Source organism: Oncorhynchus nerka, linkage group LG15, assembly GCF_034236695.1.
Source record: "Oncorhynchus nerka isolate Pitt River linkage group LG15, Oner_Uvic_2.0, whole genome shotgun sequence".
NCBI classification, from domain to species: Eukaryota; Metazoa; Chordata; class Actinopteri; order Salmoniformes; family Salmonidae; genus Oncorhynchus; species Oncorhynchus nerka.
The window spans coordinates 96,484,420-96,512,228 of NC_088410.1; the positions used below are offsets into that span (position 1 = coordinate 96,484,420).

Here is a 27,809-nt window from a genome sequence, read left to right on the forward strand (position 1 = left end):
TCAAAGACTCAAACCATCTTCCTCCCGTGTCTGCATCTGGGTCTCGCCTTGTGCCCTTATACTCACTTGCCCAGTCCTATCAGATCTATAACGGGAGGGAAGTGAATGATGGCACGGGGAGGGAACATCTTCTTGGAATGAAACACACCCATGTTGCTACCCCAGACTTACCTTGAATAAAGACTGTCCTACAACCGAGTGATCATAATACCCCAGACTTACCTTGAATAAAGACTGTCCTACAACCGAGTGATCATAATACCCCAGACTTACCTTGAATAAAGACTGTCCTACAACCGAGTGATCAGACTTACCTTGAATAAAGACTGTCCTACAACCGACATAATACCCCTAGACTTACCTTGTGATCATAATACCCCAGACTTACCTTGAATAAAGACTGTCCTACAACCGAGTGATCATAATACCCCAGACTTACCTTGAATAAAGACTGTCCTACAACCGAGTGATAATAATACCCCTAGACTTACCTTGAATAAAGACTGTCCTACAACCGAGTGATCATAATACCCCTAGACTTACCTTGAATAAAGACTGTCCTACAACCGAGTGATAATAATACCCCTAGACTTACCTTGAATAAAGACTGTCCTACAACCGAGTGATAATAATACCCCTAGACTTACCTTGAATAAAGACTGTCCTACAACCGAGTGATAATAATACCCCTAGACTTACCTTGAATAAAGACTGTCCTACAACCGAGTGATCATAATACCCCTAGACTTACCTTGAATAAAGACTGTCCTACAACCGAGTGATCATAATACCCCTAGACTTACCTTGAATAAAGACTGTCCTACAACCGAGTGATCATAATACCCCTAGACTTACCTTGAATAAAGACTGTCCTACAACCGAGTGATAATAATACCCCTAGACTTACCTTGAATAAAGACTGTCCTACAACCGAGTGATCATAATACCCCAGACTTACATAATACCCCAGACTTACCTTGAATAAAGACTGTCCTACAACCGAGTGATCATAATACCCCTAGACTTACCTTGAATAAAGACTGTCCTACAACCGAGTGATCATAATACCCCTAGACTTACCTTGAATAAAGACTGTCCCACAACCGAGTGATCATAATACCCCAGACTTACCTTGAATAAAGACTGTCCTACAACCGAGTGATCATAATACCCCTAGACTTACCTTGAATAAAGACTGTCCTACAACCGAGTGATCATAATACCCCTAGACTTACCTTGAATAAAGACTGTCCTACAACCGAGTGATCATAATACCCCTAGACTTACCTTGAATAAAGACTGTCCTACAACCGAGTGATCATAATACCCCTAGACTTACCTAGAATAAAGACTGTCCTACAACCGAATAAAGACTGTCCTACAACCGAGTGATCATAATACCCCTAGACTTACCTTGAATAAAGACTGTCCTACAACCGAGTGATCATAATACCCCAGACTTACCTTGAATAAAGACTGTCCTACAACCGAGTGATCATAATACCCCTAGACTTACCTTGAATAAAGACTGTCCTACAACCGAGTGATCATAATACCCCAGACTTACCTTGAATAAAGACTGTCCTACAACCGAGTGATCATAATACCCCAGACTTACCTTGAATAAAGACTGTCCTACAACCGAGTGATCATCATAATAAATCATGGCATTACTTTAATACATCCATCCATTGAACTGTAGCATCGCACTTTTCAATGATTGATGGGTTTTTTAGGGGTCTATGTTAGTGCATTCGACACGCTTTCCAGAACATATTATTCTATTTATTAAGTTATTCAGAGAATACAATCATATGCTTTGTGAGTTTTGTATGTAGCCTACATGATTTATGCAGTTGTCTACTCAATTTAGTGTTGATATATACTGTACGTGTACTGTATTATAGAATAGATAACTACAGAGGTAATGTCTGATGTTTTCTTCCAAGCCTATCTAGGAATGGTAAAATTCTCTTCACTGCTGCGGTACATACACATACTGTACCAGACTATTCAACGTCCCTTTTCTGATCACAAGTGGAATTGATGTGTTTTAGGACCGAAACAAGTATCCCAGGTTCCGACCTCATAATATTTGTCAGTTTTCCAGCGAAAATCGTTTCCACCTAAGTATTCATTTATCCTGTCAGATCTCGCAGTGCAATTAGTGGGCCCAGCTGTATGTCTTAGATAATATGGCAGCAGTGCTCTAGTGGTCACAGAGGCTCGACTTTGCATCCTGTTCATTAAGAGCTGTAGATAAGAGGATTAGCAATTACAATTGGGACATGGTATGCGTCCTGAATGGCACCCTATTACCTATTACTCTGCACTATATAGGGAAGAGGGTGCCATTTTATTTTAAACCTTTATTTAACTAGGCAAGTCAGTTAAGAACAAATTCTTATTTACAATGACGGCCTACCCCGGCCACCCCAAACAACGCTGGGCCAATTGTGCGCCGCCCTATGGGACTCCCAATCACAGCCGGATGTGATTCAGCCTGGATTACTGTGCACTATATAGGCTCCCGAGTGGCACAGCTGTCTAAGGCACTGCATCGCAGTGCAAGAGGTGTCACTACAGTCCCTGGTTCAAATCCAGGCTGTATCACATCCGGCTGTGATTGGGAGTCTCGTACACACATGCTGGTGGTGCGCACAATTGGCCCAGTGTCGACAGGGGTAGGCCATCTTTGTAAATAAGATTTTTTTCTTAACTGACTTGCCTAGTTAAATAAAGATTTAAAATAAAATGGCAACCTATTCCCTATATAGTGCAGAGCCTTGGTCAAAAGGTAAAACATAATTACTGTGCACTATATAGGGAAGGGAGCCATTTGGGAAACAACCGCCTTCCAAGTGTGCATAGACTTTCTATTATTTCAGATTTGGGGTTCTTCTTTTCAGTTCATTCGTTTAAAAACTAAAAGTAGTATGATTTGTTACTTTAAATGCAGGTAGTTGAAGCTTTAATACACACACACACACACACACACACAAATCACAACCCCAACTTTGAAACACACGTTTATCCCAGTGTAAAACGGTCCAGGAGAAGAGAAAATGGTATTGATTTTTTTTCAGACTGCAAGCCTGCTAATGGGCCGGGAGTTTCATGACATCATTAATGACATCATCAAAGTGAGTCTGTAAAAGGGTGTATATTGTGTTGATTAACTCCCGGCCATTACACTATAGTGAGTTATACAAGACACAATGCTGACTTAGGTCCAGTCTGGACACTGGCCTGGCATTAATACACACACTTACGCACGCACACACACTGGGCCCAACCATCACCTGCCGTCTCAAGTCACGTTGATGTCTGGGTATGGTTCACTCTCAGCTCTGCTCCGCTCTGCTTTGCTCCGCCTACAGGAAGGAAGCTTCATCAGCCAAACAGAACAAAGAGTTTCACTGGGCAGGAGGATGACAACATTGTTCTGTCTGCCCACCTGCCTGCTGAAGTCTAACTGTCTAACTCTCTCTCTCATTACCAGTCTCTCTCTCTCTCTCTCTCATTACCAGTCTCTCTCTCTCTCTCTCTCATTACCAGTCTCTCTCTCTCTCTCTCTCTCTCTCTCTCTCTCTCTCATTACCAGTCTAACTCTCTCTCTCTCTCTCTCTCATTACCAGTCTCTCTCTCTCTCTCTCTCTCTCTCTCTCTCTCTCTCTCTCTCTCTCATTACCAGTCTCTCTCTCTCTCTCTCTCTCTCTCTCTCTCATTACCAGTCTCTCTCTCTCTCTCTCTCTCTCTCTCTCTCTCTCTCTCTCTCTCTCTCTCTCTCTCTCTCTCTCTGCATTCGTACCATGAATCTATGATACTTTCCGCCAACCAATAAATCCTGTTGTTTTTGTGAAAATGAACACAGTGTGCAACAATGATTTTGTTTCAGCATTGAGTCTTGTTCCAGACAGGCCACTGCAAGAGAGAGAAAGTACCTAACTGTTTGTTAATAAACAACACTCAGTCCCCAATCCTCTCTATCTTTCTCTATCTCTCTCTCGCTGTGCCATTTATTGGATTAATAAAAGTATATACAGTATACAATGTTTTCCCAACCAAGATTATATTTCAGCTGCCAGATGTTCAGTGTTGAGTCATGTCCAGCCCGGTGATCAAACAAGCTGACCAAGCAAGCTGAACTGACTGTTTGTTAACAAACAATTATCTCCTCCCTAATCCTCTCTCCCCCTCTCTCTTTCTCCTTCCCCCTCTTTCTATCTCTCTCCATCAGAGCCATTTCTCTCTGTCCCTCTATCTTTCTCTCTCTCAAATTCAAAAATGTATTCAAATTCTCATTTAAAAGGCTTTAATGGCATGAATAACAAGGTCAATGTTGGGAGCAACTCAATATTAGGAAGGTGTTCCTAATGTTTGGTGTACTCAGTGTATATATATATATATATATAAATAAACAAATAAAACAAAATAAATATCTAATACAAAGTGTTTATAATGGTCAACATTTCATATGTATTAAAACAATGTTTAAAAAAATATGGAACAAAATAAATGATTAAAAATAATGTAAATGATTGGTGGTATTTATATTGTCTATATACTATAATTATAGTACACAGAGAAAATAGTACATTTTATGTTTCCTCCCCATTGTGGCAAATGAAACCGATGGCAGGCAGCCATGCAGGCTGATCAAGTGCCTTTAAAAGTGCTATTCAAAGAACAAATCAATCATTCAGAATTACCTCATGAGATGAGATGTTTGTCAAATATGTGTATCCGTGTGTATGTTTACCATTTTAAAATTGGATTTCTTTACCTCTCAATACAGTAGCGATACTAGAGATACAATAATATTAACATTTTAACCTGTTGTACCTGTTTGAAGGTTAATTGGGGTGGCAGGGTAGCCTAGTGTTTAGAGTGTTGGCCTAGTAACTGAAAGGTTGCAAGTTCAAATCCCCGAGCTGAAAAGGTATGAATCTGTCGTTCATTCTGCCCCTGAACAGGCAGTTAACCCACTGTTGCTAGGCCGTCATTGAAATTAAGAATTTGTTCTTAACTGACTTGCCTAGTTAAATAAAGGTTAAAATTAAAAATAAAAAAATATCCCAGTCAGTTCAGGTCAACACCTGGCATGCCTGGTGCCAATTGTAAAGGTCCAGACTCCAGAGAGAGTCATATTAGTATGCCCTCATAAAGAAAGGTTTTGGTTGCTTTCATTTTGAGAGACTGCTTTTATGTAGAATGTAAAATGTAGAATGTAACGATCTATACCACAATAAGGGTTGGTTGTAATTGAAATTAAACACCAGAGGTCGTTGTTGTTAAAATAATCACTCCGCTACTCCTCTCTTCTCGCGATAGTTCCATTCCACTATCCGGCGACGGAGATACCCAGAAGAGATGGCGGCCAGAGGTAGTTTTCAATCAGCTTCAACGGGAGGTGGTGGCGGGGGAATGGGACCCGGACCCCCGGTACAAGGTGGAGGACCAGGCATGGGACCTGGAACTCCTGGAGGAAGGATGGGACCCTCATCGGGCGCACAGAACCACCTCTATCGTTCTCCGATGCCCGGGCCTGGATACCCGGTGAGCCACGACTTAACGGCTAACGTTACGTTAGCTAGCTGCAAGCTAGAACAAAGCCTTTGTCAAAGCGGTAGCTAGCCTATGCTAACAGTATCTAGTTAGCGATGTGGGCCCTTACTCGTAAAGACCCCCTAATTTACTGATTGTCGTTGTTGGTTGATTGTTTTTGTGGCTTTTTCCAATGGCATGGTTATGCATAATTAGTTAGCTAACTACACTGTCGATGACCACCTAGTATGATGAGCTGTTCGGTCTGCAAGTGGTACAGTAGCTAGCTAGCTCAATTGCTTGTTGTTTGGCGCTTGCTAGCTACACAGACAACATTAAGCTTGTTTAAAGTTTAGTTAGTTTGAATGAAAAGTGGATGGTGTGTGGGTCTCTACCGCACCTGCTGTCTCGAATTCTGCTCTGTGTCGGCTATGAAAAGCGAACTGACATTTTACTCCTGAGGTGACCTGTTGCACCCTTGAATAACCACTGATTCATATTTCGTAGTTTAAAGTAACCGAACGATCGCAGGTTACAAATGTCGATGTGCCCTTGAGCAAGACACTTCATCCTAATTGCTCCTGTAAATCACTCTGGATAAAAGCGTCTGTTAAATGACTTAAATGTAATCAAGGTCTAAACATCTTGGAAGAACGATCTGGTCTTAATAACCAATGGACTCTTCTTTTCAGTAGCGGTGCGTGGCCAAGCCAAGCTAGTAAAACAGCCATATTACAACGATAATTGCAATGTTTGCTCATTTGTTCATACGCCACCGTGATATTACAATAAGGCAGTGACAACAAGTCACACAGCGGTGGCGGAATAAATCCAACTACAAACAAGTTTGTTTCATCACAAAAACTGGAGAGCAACATCTGTCCTGTGAAGTCCACAAAGCAAATATTGCATGTTTGACCAGGTCATGTAACTGTTACAAGTTAATGTTTGACAGTTTTACTTAACAACTACTGATTTAGAACCACAGCGTTTCTGCAAGTCAGCACAAAGACGACAAGAGTATTGCCTCATTTATTCCAATACTCTGTTATTCCAGCACCATTTCAACGTAAACATTCACATCAAATCAACAAGGCTATATATGCTTAGTTTAATACACTGAAAACAAATTTACAGATACCAGAGACAATTTAGTCCAATCAATGTTACTAAATATCATGTGGCTGTCCATGGTACTGATTTCGGTCTGGGTGCCCAAGTAAAACAACATTTCTGGCGATTCACCCTACTTGTAGACTAGTTGAATGACAATGCTGTCCTCAACTCTTTCATGTTGGCAAAGCGGTCTACGGCTCTGTCAGCTTTTACTTGTTTTCATAGGCTACCTAGCTAAAATGCTTGCTAGCCTAACTTCCTCATATGGGCAACCATGAACCAGCTAAGTTGGCAACAGTGAGTCCTTTCATCTTTCCCGTCCAAAGGCAATCTATGCAGATGGTTATACTTTCGTATCCCCTGTGGACCGGTTCTTACATAAAACAGTCTCCATTCAGGCTGAAAATGCATCGATTTCCTCCTTAACCCGATTTTTAACGGTGACCAGATGGAAATGATGCGTCATTTCTGTATGAAACAATATTCTCCACCGTGCTAGAGGGGCTAAATGCTAGTCCCAGATGTTGCCTGTTGTAATGTCAGGAAGTAGCATTAGCCACCATAGCATGGTGGAAAATAGTGCTTCAGGGTAGCCTAGTGGTCAGAGCGTTGGACTAGTAACCGAAAGGTTGCAAGTTCGAATCCCCGAGCTGACAAGGTACAAATCTGTCGTTCTGCCCCTGAACTGGCAGTTAACCCACTGTTCCCAGGCCGTCATTGAAAATAAGAATGTGTTCTTAACTGACTTGCCTAGTAAAATAAAGGTAAAATACATTTTAAAAAATAAAGTAAGCATATTTCCCCAGCTACTTGCCATTATATCGGGTTAATTAGGAAATCGACGCCTTTGCAGCCTGAATGGAGGATGTTTTATCTACGAACAGGTCCACGGGGGATACAAGTGTATAGCCGGCTGCATAGATTCCCTTTGGAGGGTAAGATCTTTTGATGATGCCGGAGGGAATGGCTGCCGTCTTATCGGCTCTTAACCAACCATGCTATTTTGTTTGTCTTTTCGCGTTTTCGTAACTTGTGTACATAATGTTGCTGCTACCATCTCTTATGACCAAAAAGAGCTTCTGGATATCAGAACTGGGATTACTCCCCTCAAACTGTCGCAAGAGATATACTACAGACACCAGACCAGGCCCAGATCCCCGTGATTAGCTGGAAAAGGAAACGGGTTTCGCGGAAAGAGATCAGGATGCCTTGTGAGGATCAGGTGACCAGTGGCTAATCTGCCCTTCCGTTCTGCTAGCTAATGTTCAATCGCTGGAAAAGAAATGGGACGAACTGAAAGCATGTATATCCTACCAATGGGACATAAAAAATTGTAATATCTCATGTTTCACTGAGTCGTGGCTGAACGATGACATTAAGAACCTATAGCTGTCAGGTTATACACTCCATTGACAGAACAGCAGCCTCTGGTAAGACACGGGGGCCTATGCATTTATGTAAACCGCTGGTGCACGATATCTAAGGAAGTCTCAAGGTTTTGCTCGTCTGAGGTAGAGTATCTCATGATAAGCTGTAGACCACACTAACTACCTAGATAGTTTCTGTATTTTTTCATTTTACTACCACAGACTGACCTCTGGCACTAAAACCGCACTCAATGAGCTGTATTCCGCCATGAGCAAACATGAAAACACTCATCCAGAGGCGGCGCTCCTAGTGGCCGGTGACTTTAATGCAGGGAATCAGTTTTAATTTCTATCAGCATGTTAAATGTGCAACCAGAGGGGGAAAAAAATTCTAGACCACCTTTACTCCACACACAGAGACGTGTACAAAGCTCTTCCTCGCCCTCCATTTGGCAAATCTGACCATAACTCTATCCTCCCTATTCATGTTTACAAATGCAAAATTAAAGCAGGAAGCACCAGTCACTCGGTCTATAAAAAAAAGTGGTCAGATGAAGCGGATGCAAAACTACAGGACTGTTTTGCAAGCACAGACTGGAATATGTTCCGGGATTCTTCCGATGGCATTGAGGAATATACCACATCAGTCACTGGTTTTATCAATAAGTGCATTGAGGACATCGTCCCCACAGTTACTGTACATATATACCCCAACCAGAAGCCATGGATTACAGGCAACATCCGCACTGAGCTAAAGGGTAAAGCTGCCACTTTCAAGGTACGGGACTCTAACCTGGAAGCTTATAAGAAATCCCTCTATGCCCTCCGACGAATCATCAAACAGGCAAAGCGTCAATACAGGACTAAGATCGAATAGTACTACACCGGCTCCGACGCTCGTCGGTGTGGCAGGGCTTGCCAACTATTACAGACTACAAAGGGAAGCACAGCCGAGAGCTGCCCAGTGACACGAGCTAAATAACTTCTATGCTCTCTTCCAGGATAGTAACACTGAAACATGCATGAGAGCATCAGCTGTTCCAGACGACTGTTTGATCACTCTCTCCGCAGCCGATGTAAGACCTTTAAACAGGTCAACATTCACAAGGCCGCTGGGCCATACGGATTACCAGGACGTGTACTCCGAGCATGCGCTGGCCAACTGGCAAGTGTCTTCACTGACATTTTCAACCACTCCCTGTCTGAGTCTGTAATAACATGTTTCAAGCAGACCACCATAGTTCCTGTGCCCAAGAACATTAAGATAACCTGCCTAAATGACTACCGACCCGTAGCACTCACGTCTGTAGCCATGAAATGCTTTGAAAGGCTGGTCATGGCTCACATCAATACCATTATCCCAGAAACCCTAGACCCACTCCAATTTACATACCGCACCAACAGATCCACAGATGGTGCAATCTATATTGCACTCCACACTGGCCTTTCCCACCTGGACAAAAGGAACACCTATGTGAGAATGCTATTCATTGACTACAGCTCAGCGTTCAACACCATAGTGCCCTCAAAGCTCATCACTAAGCTAAGGATCCTAGGACTAAACACCTCCCTCTGCAACTGGATCCTGGATTTCCTGGAGGGCCGTCCCAAGGTGGTAAGGGAAGGTAACAACACATCCGCCACACTGATCCTCAACACGGGAGCTCCCCAGGGGTGTGTGCTCAGTCCCCTCCTGTACTCCCTGTTCACTCATGACTGCACGTCCAGACACGACTCCACAACATTGCTGATGATCACCGACAATGATGAGACCGCCTATAGGGAGGAGGTCCAAGACCTGCCTGTGTGGTACAAGGACAACAACCTCTAACTCAACGTTATCAAGACAAAGGAGATGATTGTGGACTACAGGAAAAGGAGGACCGAGCACTCCCCCATTCTCATCGACGGGGCTGTAGTGGAGCAGGTCGAGAGCTTCAAGTTACTTGGCGTCCACATCATCAACAAACTAACAGGGTCAAAACACATCAAGGTAGTTGTGAAGAGGGCATGACAAAACCTGTTGCCCCTCAGGAGACTGAAAATATGTTCCATGGGTCCTCAGAGCCTCAAAATATTTTACAGCTGCACCGTCGAGCATCCTGACGGGTTGCATCACTGCCTGGTATGGCAACTGCTCGGCCTCCGACTGCGAGGCACTACAGAGGGTAGTGAGTACGACCGAGAACATCACCGGGGCCAATCTTCCTGCCATCCAGGACTTCTATACCAGGTGGTGTCAGAGGAAGGCCTAAAAATTGTCGAAGACTCCAGCCACCCTAGTCATAGACTGTTCTCCCTGCTCTCCCAGCGGTACCGGAGCCCCAAGTCTAGGTCCAAGAGGCTTCTAAACAGCTTCTACCCCCCCCCCCCCCATCATTGCCCCCTGTATATAGCCCCACTATTGTTATTTACTTCTGCTCTTTAATTATTTGTTATTCTTACCTCTTCTTTTTAAAGGTATTTTCTCAGCAACAATGTTGGTTAATGTTGGTTAAGGGCTTATATATAAGTAAGCATTTCACCTGTTGTATTCGGCACATGTAAGTTCTAGTCTTCTGCTCCATATATATATATATATATATATAGTTAGAGTCCTTCCCCAAAGTCACAATGGAAATGTCTACACATTTTTAAACAATTAAAGAAAGGTAAACTTTGTATACCTTTGGGGGAAAGGTCTGTTATATAGTTGGCAGCACAGTATGTCACAGCTTGCCACAGGGGGGAGGAAACATAAAATGTACTATTTTCTCTGTGTACTAATAATTATAGTATATAGACAATATAAATACCACCAATCATTTACATTGTTTTATTATTTATTTTGTCACATATTTTTTTAAACATTTTATTAAAACAATATGAAATGTTGACCATTATAAACATTTTGTATTAGATATTTATTTGTTTATATATATATACACTGAGTACACCAAACATTAGGAACACCTTCCTAATATTGAGTTGCTCCCATCACTTATCCCCTCGGAACAACTTTAATTCATCAACTGTTTGCCCCATGAGGTAATCCAATAATGTATACGCCACCATCTTATCTATTTCTTACTTTCTCTCATTGGTTGAGACGTGTGGCTGTGATACACTGAGTGAGACTCAGATATCATTGTTTGCTTTGCACCTGTCTCAATGAGAGAAGATGAGAAATAGACAAAATGGCGGGCGTGTACATCGTTGGATTACTTCATGGGGCAAAACGGTGACTTCCAAATCGAGTATTTTTTTTAAAGTATCGGCAAGAAAAGGTTGGTCGGAAAAAAAGAATCTCCCGCTACGGCTATACAGCTGTTTGATATCAATGGTGATCACAGCTAATGATGCAAAACCGTTTGATGCCGTCGGCTACAGCTGCAGATGAGAGGGGGTCATTCTGGCAGAGCAAAAATGTGTTTGGTGCTTTAGTAATGTAAAAAAACAGAAGTACTGCTAGCTAAACGTGTGGGGGGGATCAGTATGTGGTCATTGAATTTGACACAGTGTACACACACACACACACACCCATTTTGTTGTTGTTATCACAACAATTCAACTGGAAAAACATTTCTCAGTGAAAGGATGTTCTAATCTTCTCTCGTTGGCCTTGACTACGTGGAACACAAACGCCAACCTCACTGACAGCAGCATCCTTCATAGTCACTCAGCCACACAATCTGTTAGCCTTAGAAGCACTCCCCAATTGTTCTGTAGAAGACCAAGGTTGCACAGAGATGTGGTGAATTGAGTGAAAAATGATTTATAGAAATTTTAATGGATTTTTTTGTTGCATTCTTCAGTCGCCTCGCACACAGTAATGGCCACGTTTACAAATGTGTGGGCAGTTTATTAGTGAAAAGATGCATCCCACTTGGATTTGTCTTCGTATGTTAACTCCAATCTCCTTCTACCTTGAACACAATGGGCAAGAGGTTTTCAAACAAAATGGCATTGGCAATAAAGAAAATTAGAAGCCAGCTTTTCAGTGGCTAGCTCTCTTCCAGCTATCCTTTTCAGTGGATAGCTCTCTTCCAGCTATCCTTTTCAGTGGCTAGCTCTCTTCCAGCTATCCTTTTCAGTGGCTAGCTCTCTTCCAGCTATCCTTTTCAGTGGCTAGCTCTCTTCCAGCTATCCTTTTCAGTGGATAGCTCTCTTCCAGCTATCCTTTTCAGTGGATAGCTCTCTTCCAGCTATCCTTTTCAGTGGCTAGCTCTCTTCCAGCTATCCTTTTCAGTGGCTAGCTCTCTTCCAGCTATCCTTTTCAGTGGCTAGCTCTCTTCCAGCTATCCTTTTCATTGGCTAGCTCTCTTCCAGCTATCCTTTTCATTGGCTAGCTCTCTTCCAGCTATCCTTTTCGGTGGATAGCTCTCTTCCAGCTATCCTTTTCGGTGGATAGCTCTCTACCAGCTATCCTTTTCGGTGGATAGCTCTCTACCAGCTATCCTTTTCGGTGGATAGCTCTCTTCCAGCTATCCTTTTCGGTGGCTAGCTCTCTACCAGCTATCCTTTTCGGTGGCTGGCTCACTTCCAGCTATCCTTTTCGGTGGCTGGCTCTCTACCAGCTATCCTTTTCGGTGGCTAGCTCTCTACCAGCTATCCTTTTCGGTGGCTGGCTCACTTCCAGCTATCCTTTTCGGTGGCTGGCTCTCTACCAGCTATCCTTTTCGGTGGCTAGCTCTCTACCAGCTATCCTTTTCGGTGGCTGGCTCACTTCCAGCTATCCTTTTCGGTGGCTGGCTCTCTACCAGCTATCCTTTTCGGTGGCTGGCTCACTTCCAGCTATCCTTTTTAAAAAATTGTATTATTTACAAAACTCTGCTTTAGAACTTGTTCTATCTACGTGACTCATTTAAATCACTATGGTGACTAATGTGAGAATACGTTCTCTGCTGTGGATGAAAACAACTAAAGAATAAATAGAGGCTGCAGGCAGGGCGCCGAGGCTGCAGGCAGGGCGCCGAGGCTGCAGGCAGGGCGCCGAGGCTGCAGGCAGGGCGCCGAGGCTGCAGGCAGAGGGCGCAGAGGCTGCAGGCAGAGGGCGCAGAGGCTGCAGGCAGAGGGCGCAGAGGCTGCAGGCAGAGGGCGCAGAGGCTGCAGGCAGAGGGCGCAGAGGCTGCAGGCAGAGGGCGCAGAGGCTGCAGGCAGAGGGCGCAGAGGCTGCAGGCAGAGGGCGCAGAGGCTGCAGGCAGGGCGCAGAGGCTGCAGGCAGGGCGCAGAGGCTGCAGGCAGGGCGCAGAGGCTGCAGGCAGAGGGCGCAGAGGCTGCAGGCAGAGGGGCGCAGAGGCTGCAGGCAGAGGGCGCAGAGGCTGCAGGGTTATGAGATTCCAAACACACTGAAAACGGGGAGCGGACTTCCTGGACTTGTCAAATAAGAAATGCATTGTTCCATTTGAAAATGTTTTGTTACGTCATTGCATAATGAACACGACCCAGGTGTGGTGTGATCTGCAGACAGTGTGCGGCTGTAGCTTGCCTTACAGTAGAGAACAGGAGAGGGTAGAGTGCATCAGCGTTGATGACAGCCGAACACGGCACTCCCCTTGAAGGCTGTCGGAGAGGGAGAGAGAGGGGTGTGTCTCTGGCTTTAGCCTCGCTGATCTGTTTTTATTCTTCAGCCTGCTACTGTCGCTACAACTTCTCGAAGCACTCATGCATTCAGAAACACGAAGTCGCCTGTTTGAGTTCCTAGCACATGGATTGGTGAGTGATGTGGAGGGTGTTTTTATTGTGCACCTGCAAGTCGTGCCTGTTTCCGTAACCATTGCTTGGTATGATTTTTAAGGGTGAATTTGGTATAATATTTACAGGTGATAAATTCATCTATACCCCTATATATATATATATATTTATTAGGAAGTATGTGCATTGTATGGGGTAATACATGCATTTGATTTATTTTTTAAAACTTTGATGCAAATTGCACATTTTTAGGATGGTGAGTGGCCTTCATTCAATACAAGGTTGTTTTTAATTCAATCTGTTGTGTTGGCTAGTGCCGATGTTTTTGTTGTCCTTCAGTGATCGTTCAGTTGACTTCCCATCTATAACAAAGCACTCCTGCCTGTATTTCAACACATGGGTTTTTATCCACTTGTTGCTGCTTACCAATGTCCTCTATTTATTAGAGTCTTATAGTTATTCATAAATAACGGCTATTTTTAATCTCATTTTCACGCCTTTGAACCATCCTCTATCCAGAGAATCAGTAGAGTCCTGACCTTGGTGATAGGGGTGGCAGGTAGCCTAGCGGTCAGAGAGGCTCCCACAATAAAAAACAGAGGCACCACAGTAAGTTGAGACTCCGACTGAGTTCCTTAAACAGTATGGATCCAAGGGCCACCAGTTGTCCATCCCTGCGATAGATGATGCTTGGCTCAAACATGAAATGATTTGTCAGGGGCTGGGCCATTGTTAGTAGTAATTCCTTCCACTACCGTCCTCACCTAGCCACATCCTTGACCCTGACTGCGGGACAGAACAGAACACATCCTTGACCCTGACTGCGAGACAGAACAGAACACATCCTTGACCCTGACTGCGGGACAGAACAGAACACATCCTTGACCCTGACTGCGGGACAGAACAGAACACATCCTTGACCCTGACTGCGGGACAGAACAGAACACATCCTTGACCCTGACTGCGGGACAGAACAGAACACATCCTTGACCCTGACTGCGGGACAGAACAGAACACATCCTTGACCCTGACTGCGGGACAGAACAGAACACATCCTTGACCCTGACTGCGGGACAGAACAGAACACATCCTTGACCCTGACTGCGGGACAGAACAGAACACATCCTTGACCCTGACTGCGGGACAGAACAGAACACATCCTTGACCCTGACTGCGGGACAGAACAGAACACATCTGTTCTAGAACACATTCGATACGCCACGTCAGGAGAGTACAACCTTGCTCTGTTTTGTGTAAGGCAGCAATAACACCTGCAAGGAGAAATATAATATACCTGTAGATGATGGAAAATAAGCCATTTTGTTTCTCACATCTCAACCATCTATAGCGCCTTCTGTCCCACAATAAAAAAAAAACATTTTCTTTACTTCTTTTTCTTTGCCTCTTGTCCTACATTTCGTCTCTTTAATCATATTTTCTCCTACCATCAAACGCCATCCATCTTTTCCTCTCCTCTCTTCCAGACTCTAACCCCTCCCCTGTCTCTTTTCACCTCTCTTCCAGACTCTCTCCCCTCCCCTGTCTCTTTTCACCTCTCTTCCAGACTCTAACCCCTCCCCTGTCTCTTTTCACCTCTCTTCCAGACTCTCTCCCCTCCCCTGTCTCTTTTCACCTCTCTTCCAGACTCTAACCCCTCCCCTGTCTCTTTTCACCTCTCTTCCAGACTCTAACCCCTCCCCTGTCTCTTTCACCTCTCTTCCAGACTCTCTCCCCTCCCTGTCTCTTTTCACCTCTCTTCCAGACTCTAACCCCTCCCCTGTCTCTTTTCACCTCTCTCCCCTCCCCTCTCTCTTTTCACCTCTCTTCCAGACTCTAACCCCTCCCCTGTCTCTTTTCACCTCTCTTCCATTTTTACATTTTACATTTAAGTCATTTAGCAGACGCTCTTATCCAGAGCGACTTACAAATTGGTGCATTCACCTTATGACCTCCAGTGGAACAGTAGTGCATCTAAATCTTTTCAGGGGGAGGGGGGGTGAGAGGGATTACTTTATCCTATCCTAGGTATTCCTTAAAGAGGTGGGGTTTCAGGTGTCTCCGGAAGGTGGTGATTGACTCCGCTGTCCTGGCGTCGTGAGGGAGTTTGTTCCACCATTGGGGGGCCAGAGCAGCGAACAGTTTTGACTGGGCTGAGCGGGAACTGTACTTCCTCAGTGGTAGGGAGGCGAGCAGGCCAGAGGTGGATGAACGCAGTGCCCTTGTTTGGGTGTAGGGCCTGATCAGAGCCTGGAGGTACTGAGGTGCCGTTCCCTCACAGCTCCGTAGGCAAGCACCATGGTCTTGTAGCGGATGCGAGCTTCAACTGGAAGCCAGTGGAGGGAGCGGAGGAGCGGGGTGACGTGAGAGAACTTGGGAAGGTTGAACACCAGACGGGCTGCGGCGTTCTGGATGAGTTGTAGGGGTTTAATGGCACAGGCAGGGAGCCCAGCCAACAGCGAGTTGCAGTAATCCAGACGGGAGATGACAAGTGCCTGGATTAGGACCTGCGCCGCTTCCTGTGTGAGGCAGGGTCGTACTCTGCGGATGTTGTAGAGCATGAACCTACAGGAACGGGCCACCGCCTTGATGTTAGTTGAGAACGACAGGGTGTTGTCCAGGATCACGCCAAGGTTCTTAGCGCTCTGGGAGGAGGACACAATGGAGTTGTCAACCGTGATGGCGAGATCATGGAACGGGCAGTCCTTCCCCGGGAGGAAGAGCAGTTCCGTCTTGCCGAGGTTCAGCTTGAGGTGGTGATCCGTCATCCACACGGATATGTCTGCCAGACATGCAGAGATGCGATTCGCCACCTGGTCATCAGAAGGGGGAAAGGAGAAGATTAATTGTGTGTCGTCTGCATAGCAATGATAGGAGAGACCATGTGAGGTTATGACAGAGCCAAGTGACTTGGTGTATAGCGAGAATAGGAGAGGGCCTAGAACAGAGCCCTGGGGGACACCAGTGGTGAGAGCACGTGGTGTGGAGACGGATTCTCGCCACGCCACCTGGTAGGAGCGACCTGTCAGGTAGGACGCAATCAAGCGTGGGCCGCGCCGGAGATGCCCAACTCGGAGAGGGTGGAGAGGAGGATCTGATGGTTCACAGTATCGAAGGCAGCCGATAGGTCTAGAAGGATGAGAGCAGAGGAGAGAGAGTTAGCTTTAGCAGTGCGGAGCGCCTCCGTGATACAGAGAAGAGCAGTCTCAGTTGAATGACTAGTCTTGAAACCTGACTGATTTGGATCAAGAAGGTCATTCTGAGAGAGATAGCGGGAGAGCTGGCCAAGGACGGCACGTTCAAGAGTTTTGGAGAGAAAAGAAAGAAGGGATACTGGTCTGTAGTTGTTGACATCGGAGGGATCGAGTGTAGGTTTTTTCAGAAGGGGTGCAACTCTCGCTCTCTTGAAGACGGAAGGGACGTAGCCAGCGGTCAGGGATGAGTTGATGAGCGAGGTGAGGTAGGGGAGGAGGTCTCCGGAAATGGTCTGGAGAAGAGAGGAGGGGATAGGGTCAAGCGGGCAGGTTGTAGGGCGGCCGGCCGTCACAAGACGCGAGATTTCATCTGGAGAGAGAGGGGAGAAAGAGGTCAGAGCACAGGGTAGGGCAGTGTGAGCAGAACCAGCGGTGTCGTTTGACTTAGCAAACGAGGATCGGATGTCGTCGACCTTCTTTTCAAAATGGTTGACGAAGTCATCTGCAGAGAGGAGGAGGGGGAGGGGAGGAGGATTCAGGAGGGAGGAGAAGGTTGCAAAGAGCTTCCTAGGGTTAGAGGCAGATGCTTGGAATTTAGAGTGGTAGAAAGTGGCTTTAGCAGCAGAGAGAGAAGAGGAAAATGTAGAGAGGAGGGAGTGAAAGGATGTCAGGTCCGCAGGGAGGCGAGTTTCCTCCATTTCCGCTCGGCTGCCCGGAGCCCTGTTCTGTGAGCTCGCAATGAGTCGTCGAGCCACGGAGCGGGAGGGGAGACCGAGCCGGCCTGGAGGATAGGGGACATAGAGAGTCAAAGGATGCAGAAAGGGAGGAGAGGAGGGTTGAGGAGGCAGAATCAGGAGATAGGTTGGAGAAGGTTTGAGCAGAGGGAAGAGATGATAGGATGGAAGAGGAGAGAGTAGCGGGGGAGAGAGAGCGAAGGTTGGGACGGCGCGATACCATCCGAGTAGGGGCAGTGTGGGAAGTGTTGGATGAGAGCGAGAGGGAAAAGGATACAAGGTAGTGGTCGGAGACTTGGAGGGAGTTGCAACGAGGTTAGTGGAAGAACAGCATCTAGTAAAGATGAGGTCGAGCGTATTTCCTGCCTTGTGAGTAGGGGGGAAGGTGAGAGGGTGAGGTCAAAAGAGGAGAGGAGTGGAAAGAAGGAGGCAGAGAGGAATGAGTCAAAGGTAGGCGTGGGGAGGTTAAAGTCGCCCAGAACTGTGAGAGGTGAGCCGTCCTCAGGAAAGGAGCTTATCAAGGCATCAAGCTCATTGATGAACTCTCCGAGGAACCTGGAGGGCGATAAATGATAAGGATGTTAAGCTTGAAAGGGCTGGTAACTGTGACAGCATGGAATTCAAAGGAGGCGATAGACAGATGGGTAAGGGAGAAAGAGAGAATGACCACTTGGGAGAGATGAGGATCCCGGTGCCACCACCCCGCTGACCAGAAGCTCTCGGGGTGTGCGAGAACACGTGGGCAGACGAAGAGAGAGCAGTAGGAGTAGCAGTGTTGTCTGTGGTGATCCATGTTTCCGTCAGTGCCAAGAAGTCGAGGGACTGGAGGGAGACATAGGCGGAGATGAACTCTGCCTTGTTGGCCGCAGATCGGCAGTTCCAGAGGCTACCGGAGACCTGGAACTCCACGTGGGTCGTGCGCGCTGGGACCACCAGATTAGGGTGGCCGCGGCCACGCGGTGTGGAGCGTTTGTATGGTCTGTGCAGAGAGGAGAGAACAGGGATAGACAGACACATAGTTGACAGGCTACACAAGAGGCTACGCTAATGCAAAGGAGATTGGAATGACAAGTGGACTACACGTCACGAGTGTTCAGAGAGTTAAGCTTACGTAGCAAGAATCTTATTGACTAAAATGATTAAAATGATACAGTACTGCTGAAGTAGGCTAGCTGGCAGAGGCTGCGTTGTTGACTAAGTAGGCTAGTTGGCATTGGCTGCGTTGTTGACACTACACTAATCAAGTCGTTCCGTTGAGTGTAATAGTTTCTACTGTGCTGCTATTCGGGGCTAGCTGGCTAGCTAGCAGTGTTGATTACGTTACGTTGCGTTAAAAGAACGACAATAGCTGGCTAACTAACCTAGGAAGTCGCTCTAGACTACACAATTATCTTTGATACAAAGACGGCTGTGTAGCTAGCTATGTAGCTAGCTACGATCAAACAAATCAAGCCGTTGTACTGTAATGAAATGAAATGAAAAATGTGATACTACCTGTGGAGCGAAGCGAAATGCGACCGGATTGTTGAGTGCAGAAGTTCTGTTCGGTAGACGTTGGCTAGCTGTTGGCTAGCTAGCAGAGTCTCCTATGTTAAGGACGACATAAAACTACACACTCTAAACTACACAATTATCTTGGGTACGAAGACAGCAAAGACAACTATGTAGCTAGCTAACACTACACTAATCAAGTCGTTCAGTTGAGTGTAATAGTTGTGCTGCTAATCGGTAGACGGTGGACTAGCTAACGGTGGACGTTAGCTAGCTGGCTAGCTGCAGGGCAGTGTAGACTGCGTTAGGACGACGAAATACGATAATTACGCAATTATCTATGAAACAAAGACGGCTGTGTAGCTAGCTAAGAAGAAATTGATAAGATTAGACAAATCAAACCGTTGTACTATAATGAAATGTAATGAAATGTAATACTACCTGCGGACCGAGTGCAGATGCGACCGCTCGCTCCAACCCGGAAGTGCCAGACTCTAACCCCTCCCCTGTCTCTTTTCACCTCTCTTCCAGACTCTCTCCCCTCCCCTGTCTCTTTTCACCTCTCTTCCAGACTCTCTCCCCTCCCCTGTCTCTTTTCACCTCTCTTCCAGACTCTCTCCCCTCCCCTGTCTCTTTTCACCTCTCTTCCAGACTCTCTCCCCTCCCCTGTCTCTTTTCACCTCTCTTCCAGACTCTCTCCCCTCCCTGTCTCTTTTCACCTCTCTTCCAGACTCTAACCCCTCCCCTGTCTCTTTTCGCCTCTCTTCCAGACTCTCTCCCTCCCTCCCTGTCTCTTTCACCTCTCTTCCAGACTCTCTCCCCTCCCTGTCTCTTTTCACCTCTCTTCCAGACTCTAACCCCTCCCCTGTCTCTTTTCACCTCTCTTCCAGACTCTCTCCCCTCCCCTGTCTCTTTTCACCTCTCTCCCCCCCCCCCTGTCTCTTTTCACCTCTCTCCCCTCCCCTGTCTCTTTTCACCTCTCTTCCAGACTCTAACCCTCCCCTGTCTCTTTTCACCTCTCTTCCACTCTCTCCTCTCCCCTGTCTCTTTCACCTCTCTTCCAGACTCTAACCCCTCCCCTGTCTCTTTTCACTTCTCTTCCAGACTCTAACCCCTCCCCTGTCTCTTCACCTCTCTTCCAGACTCTCTCCCCTCCACTGTCTCTTTTCACCTCTCTTCCAGACTCTAACCCCTCCCTTGTCTCTTTCACCTCTCTTCCAGACTCTCTCCCTCCCCTGTCTCTTTTCACCTCTCTTCCAGACTCTCTCCCTCCCCTGTCTCTTTTCACCTCTCTTCCAGACTCTCTCCCCTCCCCTGTCTCTTTTCGCCTCTCTTCCAGACTCTAACCCCTCCCCTGTCTCTTTTCGCCTCTCTTCCAGACTCTAACCCCTCCCCTGTCTCTTTTCGCCTCTCTTCCAGACTCTAACCCCTCCCCTGTCTCTTTTTGCCTCTCCCTCCAGAGACCAGGTGGGATGCCCCCATCCAGCCGTATGACCCCCCAGGGCCCGCCCATGGGGCCTCCAGGCTATGGCTCCAGCCCTGTGTCCCGACCAGGGATGCCCAGTGTCATGGACCCCTCCCGTAAAAGGCCGGCCCCCCAGCAGATCCAGCAGGTCCAACAGCAGCGCAACCAACAGTAAAATCTGACTAAGTATTATTTTAGGCTTGACTGTATTCATTTCAACAGCAGGTTTTCACATTGTTACCAGGATATAAGGGAGGGACGTTAAAAATGTATTATTAGATTACTGTGATTATTTGTCCTCATTAAGAGTTGACCGTGTCTTTTGTAGGGGGAAATAAACGTGTATACATAATGTATATTGGCCTTTTTTTCATTTCTTATCAACTCACACGATTGTTATCTTCTGTTGCAGTACCAAGAAGAAGAAGATGGCGGATAAGATTTTACCTCAGAGGATCCGGGAGCTGGTGCCAGAGTCTCAGGCCTACATGGACCTGCTGGCGTTTGAGAGGAAGCTGGACCAGACCATCATGAGGAAACGTCTGGACATCCAGGAGGCACTCAAGAGACCCATCAAGGTAAACCGATGGGGTTATTTCCTCACTAGAGGCCAAGGCCTGTATTCATAAAGCACTTCAAAGTAACAGTGCTGATCTAGGATCATTGTTTCCTTTTAGATCCTAAGGAATAACATAATATGAACAGGGTTTAAGTCCACGATCAGTTACTTTGTCTTGCTAATGTTGAGGGACAGGTTGTCCTGGCACCACACTGCCAGGTCTCTGACCGCCTCCCTATAGGCTGTCTCGTGGTCGTCTGTGATCAGGCCTACCACAGTTGTCGTTGGAAAACTTAATGAGTCGTGCGTGGACGCACAGTTGTGGGTGAGCAGGGAGTACAGGAGGGAACTGAGCAAGCACCCCTAAGGGGCCCCTCGTGTTGAGGGTCAGCGTGGCGGATGTGTTGTTACCTACCCTCACCACCTGGGGACAGCCCGTCAGGAAGTCCAGGATCCAGTTGCAGGGGGAGGTGTTTAGTCCCAGGGTCCTTAGTTTAGTGATGAGCTTCACAGGGCACTATGCTGTTGAATGCTGAGCTGTAGTTCATGAACAGCATTCTCACATAGGTGTCCCTCTTGTCCAGGTAGGAAAGAGCAGTGTGGGGTGCAATAGAGATTGCATCATTTGTGGATCTGTTGGGGTGGTAGGTGAATTGGAGAGGGTCCAGGGGTTTCTGGGATAATGGTGTTGATGTGAGCCATTACCAGCCTTTCAAAGCATTTCATGGCTACATATGTGAGTGCTACGGTGCGATAGTCATTTACACAGGCTACCTTGCCGTTCTTGGGCACAGGCACTATGGTGGACTACTTGAAACATGTAGGTATTACAGACTGGGTCAAGGAGATGTTGAAAATGTCAGTGTAGACACTTGTCAGCTGGTTAGCACTTGCTCTGATAATCAGTCTGCCCTGCGGCCTTGTGAATGTTAACCTGTTTAAACGTCTTACGGAGAGCGTGATCACACATCCGTCTGGAACAGCAGCTGCTCTCATGCATGTTTTGGTGTTGCTTGCTCACGGCTGGGTTTCCCTTTGTAATCTGTGATAATTCTCATATAAACTAACAGGAATATATGCTAATTGTATTAATACCATTTAAATGTAGATGTTTTTTGCATTGGATATATTTACCATATCGTATGGAGACAGAAACATAAACCTTTTACCTCAACATAAGTAGACATAATTACAAATGTTTAAATCCTTCCTATAGAAATACATTTAGTTAAGAATTGAACTTTAATCAAATGAGTTGACTCTGCACAAACAACAAAAGGGAATATTGAATGATCCCCAATTATCCATCGCATCTCCCAAAAAAACGTTTTCAACATTCATCTGTAAAATGATAGTCTAGAAACTAAATGTCTTCTCCCTGGACCACCTCTTGAACATCAGGCCTCATCTTCACTGTCACTTTCCAACCTTGGATGGCTCGTTGTCAGTCTCAAAAAGCCCCATTTGCCTGGATTACCACTAATTGTTCAACCCCTGCGTTGGTGTGTGTTCGTTCCCAAACAAGGACCAGTTGCACTCTGATGTTGGTGGGATTTGGAGGATGATGGACGCAACAGGGGAAAGAGCAAAGTCCCTTCCACCAGGTGGCTGAGGAGATATGCATTGTTGGCAAGATTGCATCTCCATCCCAAAGCCCTTGCTTGGAAGTGTACATCGCCAGACTGCCATATTGCATCTCCATCCCAAAGCCCTTGCTTGGAAGTGTACTTCGCCAGACTGCCAAGAACCTTGCCCTTTTTTTCTCTTTTTTTTATACCTTTATTTAACGAGGCAAGTCAGTTAAGAACAAATTCTTATTTTCAATGACGGCCTAGGAACAGTGGGTTAACTGCCTGTTCAGGGGCAGAACGACAGCCCACTGTTCCTAGGCTCGGGGGTTTGAACTTGCAACCTTTCGGTTACTAGTCCAACGCTCTAACCACTAGGTTACCCTGCCACCCCTTATCCAGGCCAAGGTGGCAAGACACAGTAGTGATGACACCATAGGCCTTGTTGATCTCTGCACCAGACAGGATGCTCTTGCCAGCATACTTGGGGTCCAACATGTACGCTGCGGCATGTATGGGCTTCAGGCAGAAGTCTTCACACTTTTTGATGTATGTCAGAACTGCAGTTTCCTCTGCTTGGAGCAACAGTGAAGTGGCCAGGGTAGTACAGATTTCTTCTCTTACATCTGCAAACAGAGTCTGACATCAGACAGGATGGCATTGTCTCCCTCAATCCATACAATGGCTACTGCTATAAGTTTCAGGCGTTTCAGGGTGCTTACCACTCTCACCTAAAATACATAATCCTGGGGGATCCTCTTGATGGGGCTGTCCAAATCGGCAGACTGTCATATGGCCATTTCTTGAAGAGACTCCTTCCCCTCCAGGAGACTGTCAAACATGATGACAACACCACCCCAACGGGTTTTGCTGGGCAGCTTCAATGTAGTGCTCTTACTCTTCTCACTTTGCTTGGTGAGGTAGATCGCTGCTATAACTTGAGGACCCTTCACATACCTAACCATTTCCTTGGTTATGTTGTAGAGCAGGGGTGTCAAAGTCAAATGGACGGAGGGCCAAATAAAAAAATCAGCTACAAGACGAGGGCCGGACTGTTCGAATGTTCATTGAAATTTTTTTAAATGACGCATATAGTCTAGTGAACCTAATTGAACCTACTGAAAACCTAACAAATATATTACAATATGATCAGATAAATAAAGCAATATTTTCTTATGGCTCTGTCAGTAATCTTTAATTTTCAACAGACACAAAAGACAAATTTCCTTTATATAAATATCCCCATAACATGAACATTAAATGAAAGAAACCGGTATTCAAGGCACCATCAGTAGACTATATTTTCTATTTTAGCAAAAGTGGGCTAAATTTACTTCAAAGAAAAAACAATAATAGCAATTTTCTATCATCCACTCAACTGAAATATTTTTAAAATATAATTGGATTGAAATACAAAAAAATAAAGTGCAAAAATCTATTAATCAAAGGAGGCCTCGTTTTAATTCCTCTGCCTTTTGTAGCCTTTGTTCCATGTCCATATTCTTGTTTTTGTCCGCGTGTTTCGTTTCATAATGTCGTCTCAGATTATACTCTTTCAGTACCGCCACACTTTCTCCACACAGAAGACACACAGGTTTTCCAGCTACCTTCGTGAACATATACTCCGACTCCCACCTTGTTTGAAACCCCCGGTTCTCAGTATCCACCTTCCGTTTTGCCATTTTTGATGGGTATCTGAAAGTTAATTTTACTGTGATGCTGACGACTGCTGTGCCAATAAATATTAAAATGAAGCAGCCTACTGCTCGGTGCGTCACCTTTGCATTGTGGGAAATGTAGTATTGGTGCGTGTAAAAGATCTGCGGGCTGCCGGCTTGCTGCGGGCCGGTTCTAATAATAAATCAAGATCATCCCAGGGGCCGTAAAAAACCTTCTTGCGGGCCGGATGTGGCCCGCGGGCCTTGACTCTGACATATGTGTTGTAGAGTGTATCCATTGTTTTCAGTGCCATGATGTCCTTGAGGAGCAAATTCAATGCATGAGCAGCACAGCCAATGGGTGTGATGTGAGGGTAGGACTCCTCCACTTTAGACCAAGCAGCCTTCATGTTCGCAGCATTGTCTCACCAGTGCATATACCTTCTGTGGTCCAAGGTCCTTGATGACTGCCTTCAGCTCATCTGCAATGTAGAGACCGGTGTGTCTGTTGTCCCTTGTGTCTGTGCTCTTGTAGAATATTGGTTGAGGGGTGGAGATGATGTAGTTAATTATTCCTTGCCCACAAACATTCGACCACCCATCAGAGATGATTGCAATACAGTCTGCTTTCTCTATGATTTGCTTGACCTTCACTTGAACTCTGCATCCAGCAAATGAGTAGATAAAGCATGTCTGGTTGGAGAGGTGTATGCTGGGTGAAGAACATTCAGACATCTCTTTCAATACACATTGCCTGTGAGCATGAGAGGTGAACCATTTGCGTACACAGCTCGAGCAAGACATTCATCAGCATTTCTCTGACTACGTTCCTCCATTGAGTCAAAAAAACTTCTGATTCCAGCAGGACCATGAGCTGTTTCTATCGATAAGGTGTCTGATTCATCATTTTCACCTCGAATAGAAGTAGAGGGACTTTTGTCAGAGGTTGCTTGTTGTGAGGGTCGAGGGAACTTTATGCACTTGGCCAGATGATTCTGCATCTTCGTTGCATTCTTCACATATGACCTGGCACAGTATTTGCAAATGTACACCGCTTTTACTTCTACATTAGCTGCAGTGAAATGTCTCCACACATCAGATAGAGCCCATGGCATTTTCCTGTAAAGATTAGAAAAAAATGAGTAAAAAACAAAACAAATACAATTCCATGTACAGATAAATAGTTAAACAGTTTAACTTAAACAGTTTAAATAACTTTGTAAGATAAATGTTTTAAAATGAAACATGTATGAAAACAGGTGAATTAACACTCCTCAGTTAGCAGGCTCAAGCAAGCTAAAAACCCACATGGTAGTAAAAACTAGCAGAAATTGTTAACAAGTTAAGTATTTAAACACACTTTGCTGTAGGCTACTATTTACTAGTTAACAAAAAAAGTATGTATGTCATTCCACCTCACAATAACAGCACTTATAGTTGACCGGCGCAGCTCTAAAAGGGAATCCTATGACTGTTCCACGTTGAAAGTCACTGAGCTCTTCAGTACGGGCCATTCTACCTCCAATGTTCGTCTATGGAGATTGCACGGCTGTGTGCTCGATTTTTATACACCTGTCAGCAACGGGTGTGGCTGAAATAGTCAAATCTACTCATTTGAAGGGGAGTCCACATACTTTTGTGTATATATATATATATATATATACACACGTGTACGTACTGTCACTGTAGGGACTTTTACATTTAATTCATTTAGCAGACGCTCTTATCCAGAGCGACTCACAAATTGGTGCATTCACCCCATGACATCCAGTGGAGCAGCCACTTTACAATAGTGCATCTAAATCTTTTAAGGGGAGGGGGGTGAGAAGGATTACTTTATCCTATCCTAGGTATTCCTTAAAGAGGTGGGGTTTCAGGTGTCTCCGGAAGGTGGTGATTGACTCCGCTGTCCTGGCGTCGTGAGGGAGTTTGTTCCACCATTGTGGGGCCAGAGCAGCGAACAGTTTTGACTGGGCTGAGCGGGAACTGTACTTCCTCAGTGGTAGGGAGGCGAGCAGGCCAGAGGTGGATGAACGCAGTGCCCTTGTTTGGGTGTAGGGCCTGATCAGAGCCTGGAGGTACTGAGGTGCCGTTCCCCTCACAGCTCCGTAGGCAAGCACCTACGTCGTCAATGCACTTATTAATGAAGCCAGTGACTGATGTGGTAAACTCCTCCATGCCATCGGATGAATCCCCGGAACATATTTCATTCAGTGCTAGCGAAACAGTCCCGTAGCTTAGCAACCGCTTCGTCGGAACACTTCTGTATTGAGCGCGTCACTGGTACTTCCTGTTTTTGAGTTTTTGCTTGTTAACAGGAGATGTGGTCAGATTTGCCAAATGGAGGGCGAGGGAGAGCGTTGTATGAGTTTGTGTGTAAAGTAAAGGTGATCTAGATTATTTATTTGTTTGCCTCTAGTTGCACACGTGAACATGCTGGAGGAAATTGGGTGACACTGATTTACATTTTCCTGCATTAAAGTCCCTGGCCACTAGGGGGCGCCGCCTCGATGAGGATTAGATATTTTGCTTATGGCTCTGTACAGCTCGTTGAGTTCGGTCTTAGTGCATCAGTGTGTGGTGGAAAATAGACGGCTATGTGAAAATATAGATGAACTCGCTTGGCAAACAGTGTATAGCTAATGAAGAAATATTCTAATTTTGTCAAGCAGAACCTCGAGAATCCCTAATGTTAGAGATCGCATCTCAAAAGACATGTCCACCCGTGAGCTTACCCAACGCGGCCGGTCTGTCCGGCCGCTGCATCAAAAAAACAGCTGTATATATCTCTCTATATCTCTATATCTCTATATATATCTCTATATATATCTCTACATCTATATATATCTATATATATCTCTATATCTCTATCTATATATATCTCTATATATATCTCTATATCTATATCTCTATATATATCTATATATATCTATATATATCTATATATCTCTATATCTCTATATCTATATATATCTCTATATCTATATATATCTCTATCTATATATATCTATATATATCTCTATATCTCTATATATCTCTATATATCTCTATCTCTATATCTATATATATCTCTATATATATCTCTATATCTCTATCTATATATATCTCTATATATATCTATATATCTCTATATATCTCTATCTCTATATCTATATATATATCTATATATATCTCTATATCTCTATCTATATATATCTCTATCTCTATCTATATATATCTATATATATCTATATATCTCTATCTATATATATCTCTATATCTATATATATCTCTATATCTATATATATCTCTATATCTATCTCTATATCTATATATATATCTATATATCTCTATATCTATATATCTCTATATATCTCTATATATCTATGTATATCTATATCTATCTATATATCTCTATATCTATATATATCTCTATATCTATATATATCTCTATCTCTATA

At 45.1% G+C, this 27,809-nt stretch overlaps 1 protein-coding gene across 1 annotated transcript in view; it reads left to right on the forward strand.

Annotated features, from left to right (window-relative positions):
- The first annotated feature begins 5,340 nt into the window (after positions 1-5,340).
- Positions 5,341-27,809, forward strand: part of LOC115143533 (SWI/SNF-related matrix-associated actin-dependent regulator of chromatin subfamily D member 1) — a 42,606-nt gene continuing 20,137 nt past the window's right edge. Inside the window, exons 1-3 of the mRNA XM_065002079.1 lie at positions 5,341-5,559; positions 20,580-20,755; positions 20,997-21,162. Of these exons, the coding sequence (XP_064858151.1) occupies positions 5,374-5,559; positions 20,580-20,755; positions 20,997-21,162 (528 nt within the window). The 5' untranslated portion in view covers positions 5,341-5,373. The remainder of the gene's footprint in view (positions 5,560-20,579; positions 20,756-20,996; positions 21,163-27,809) is intronic.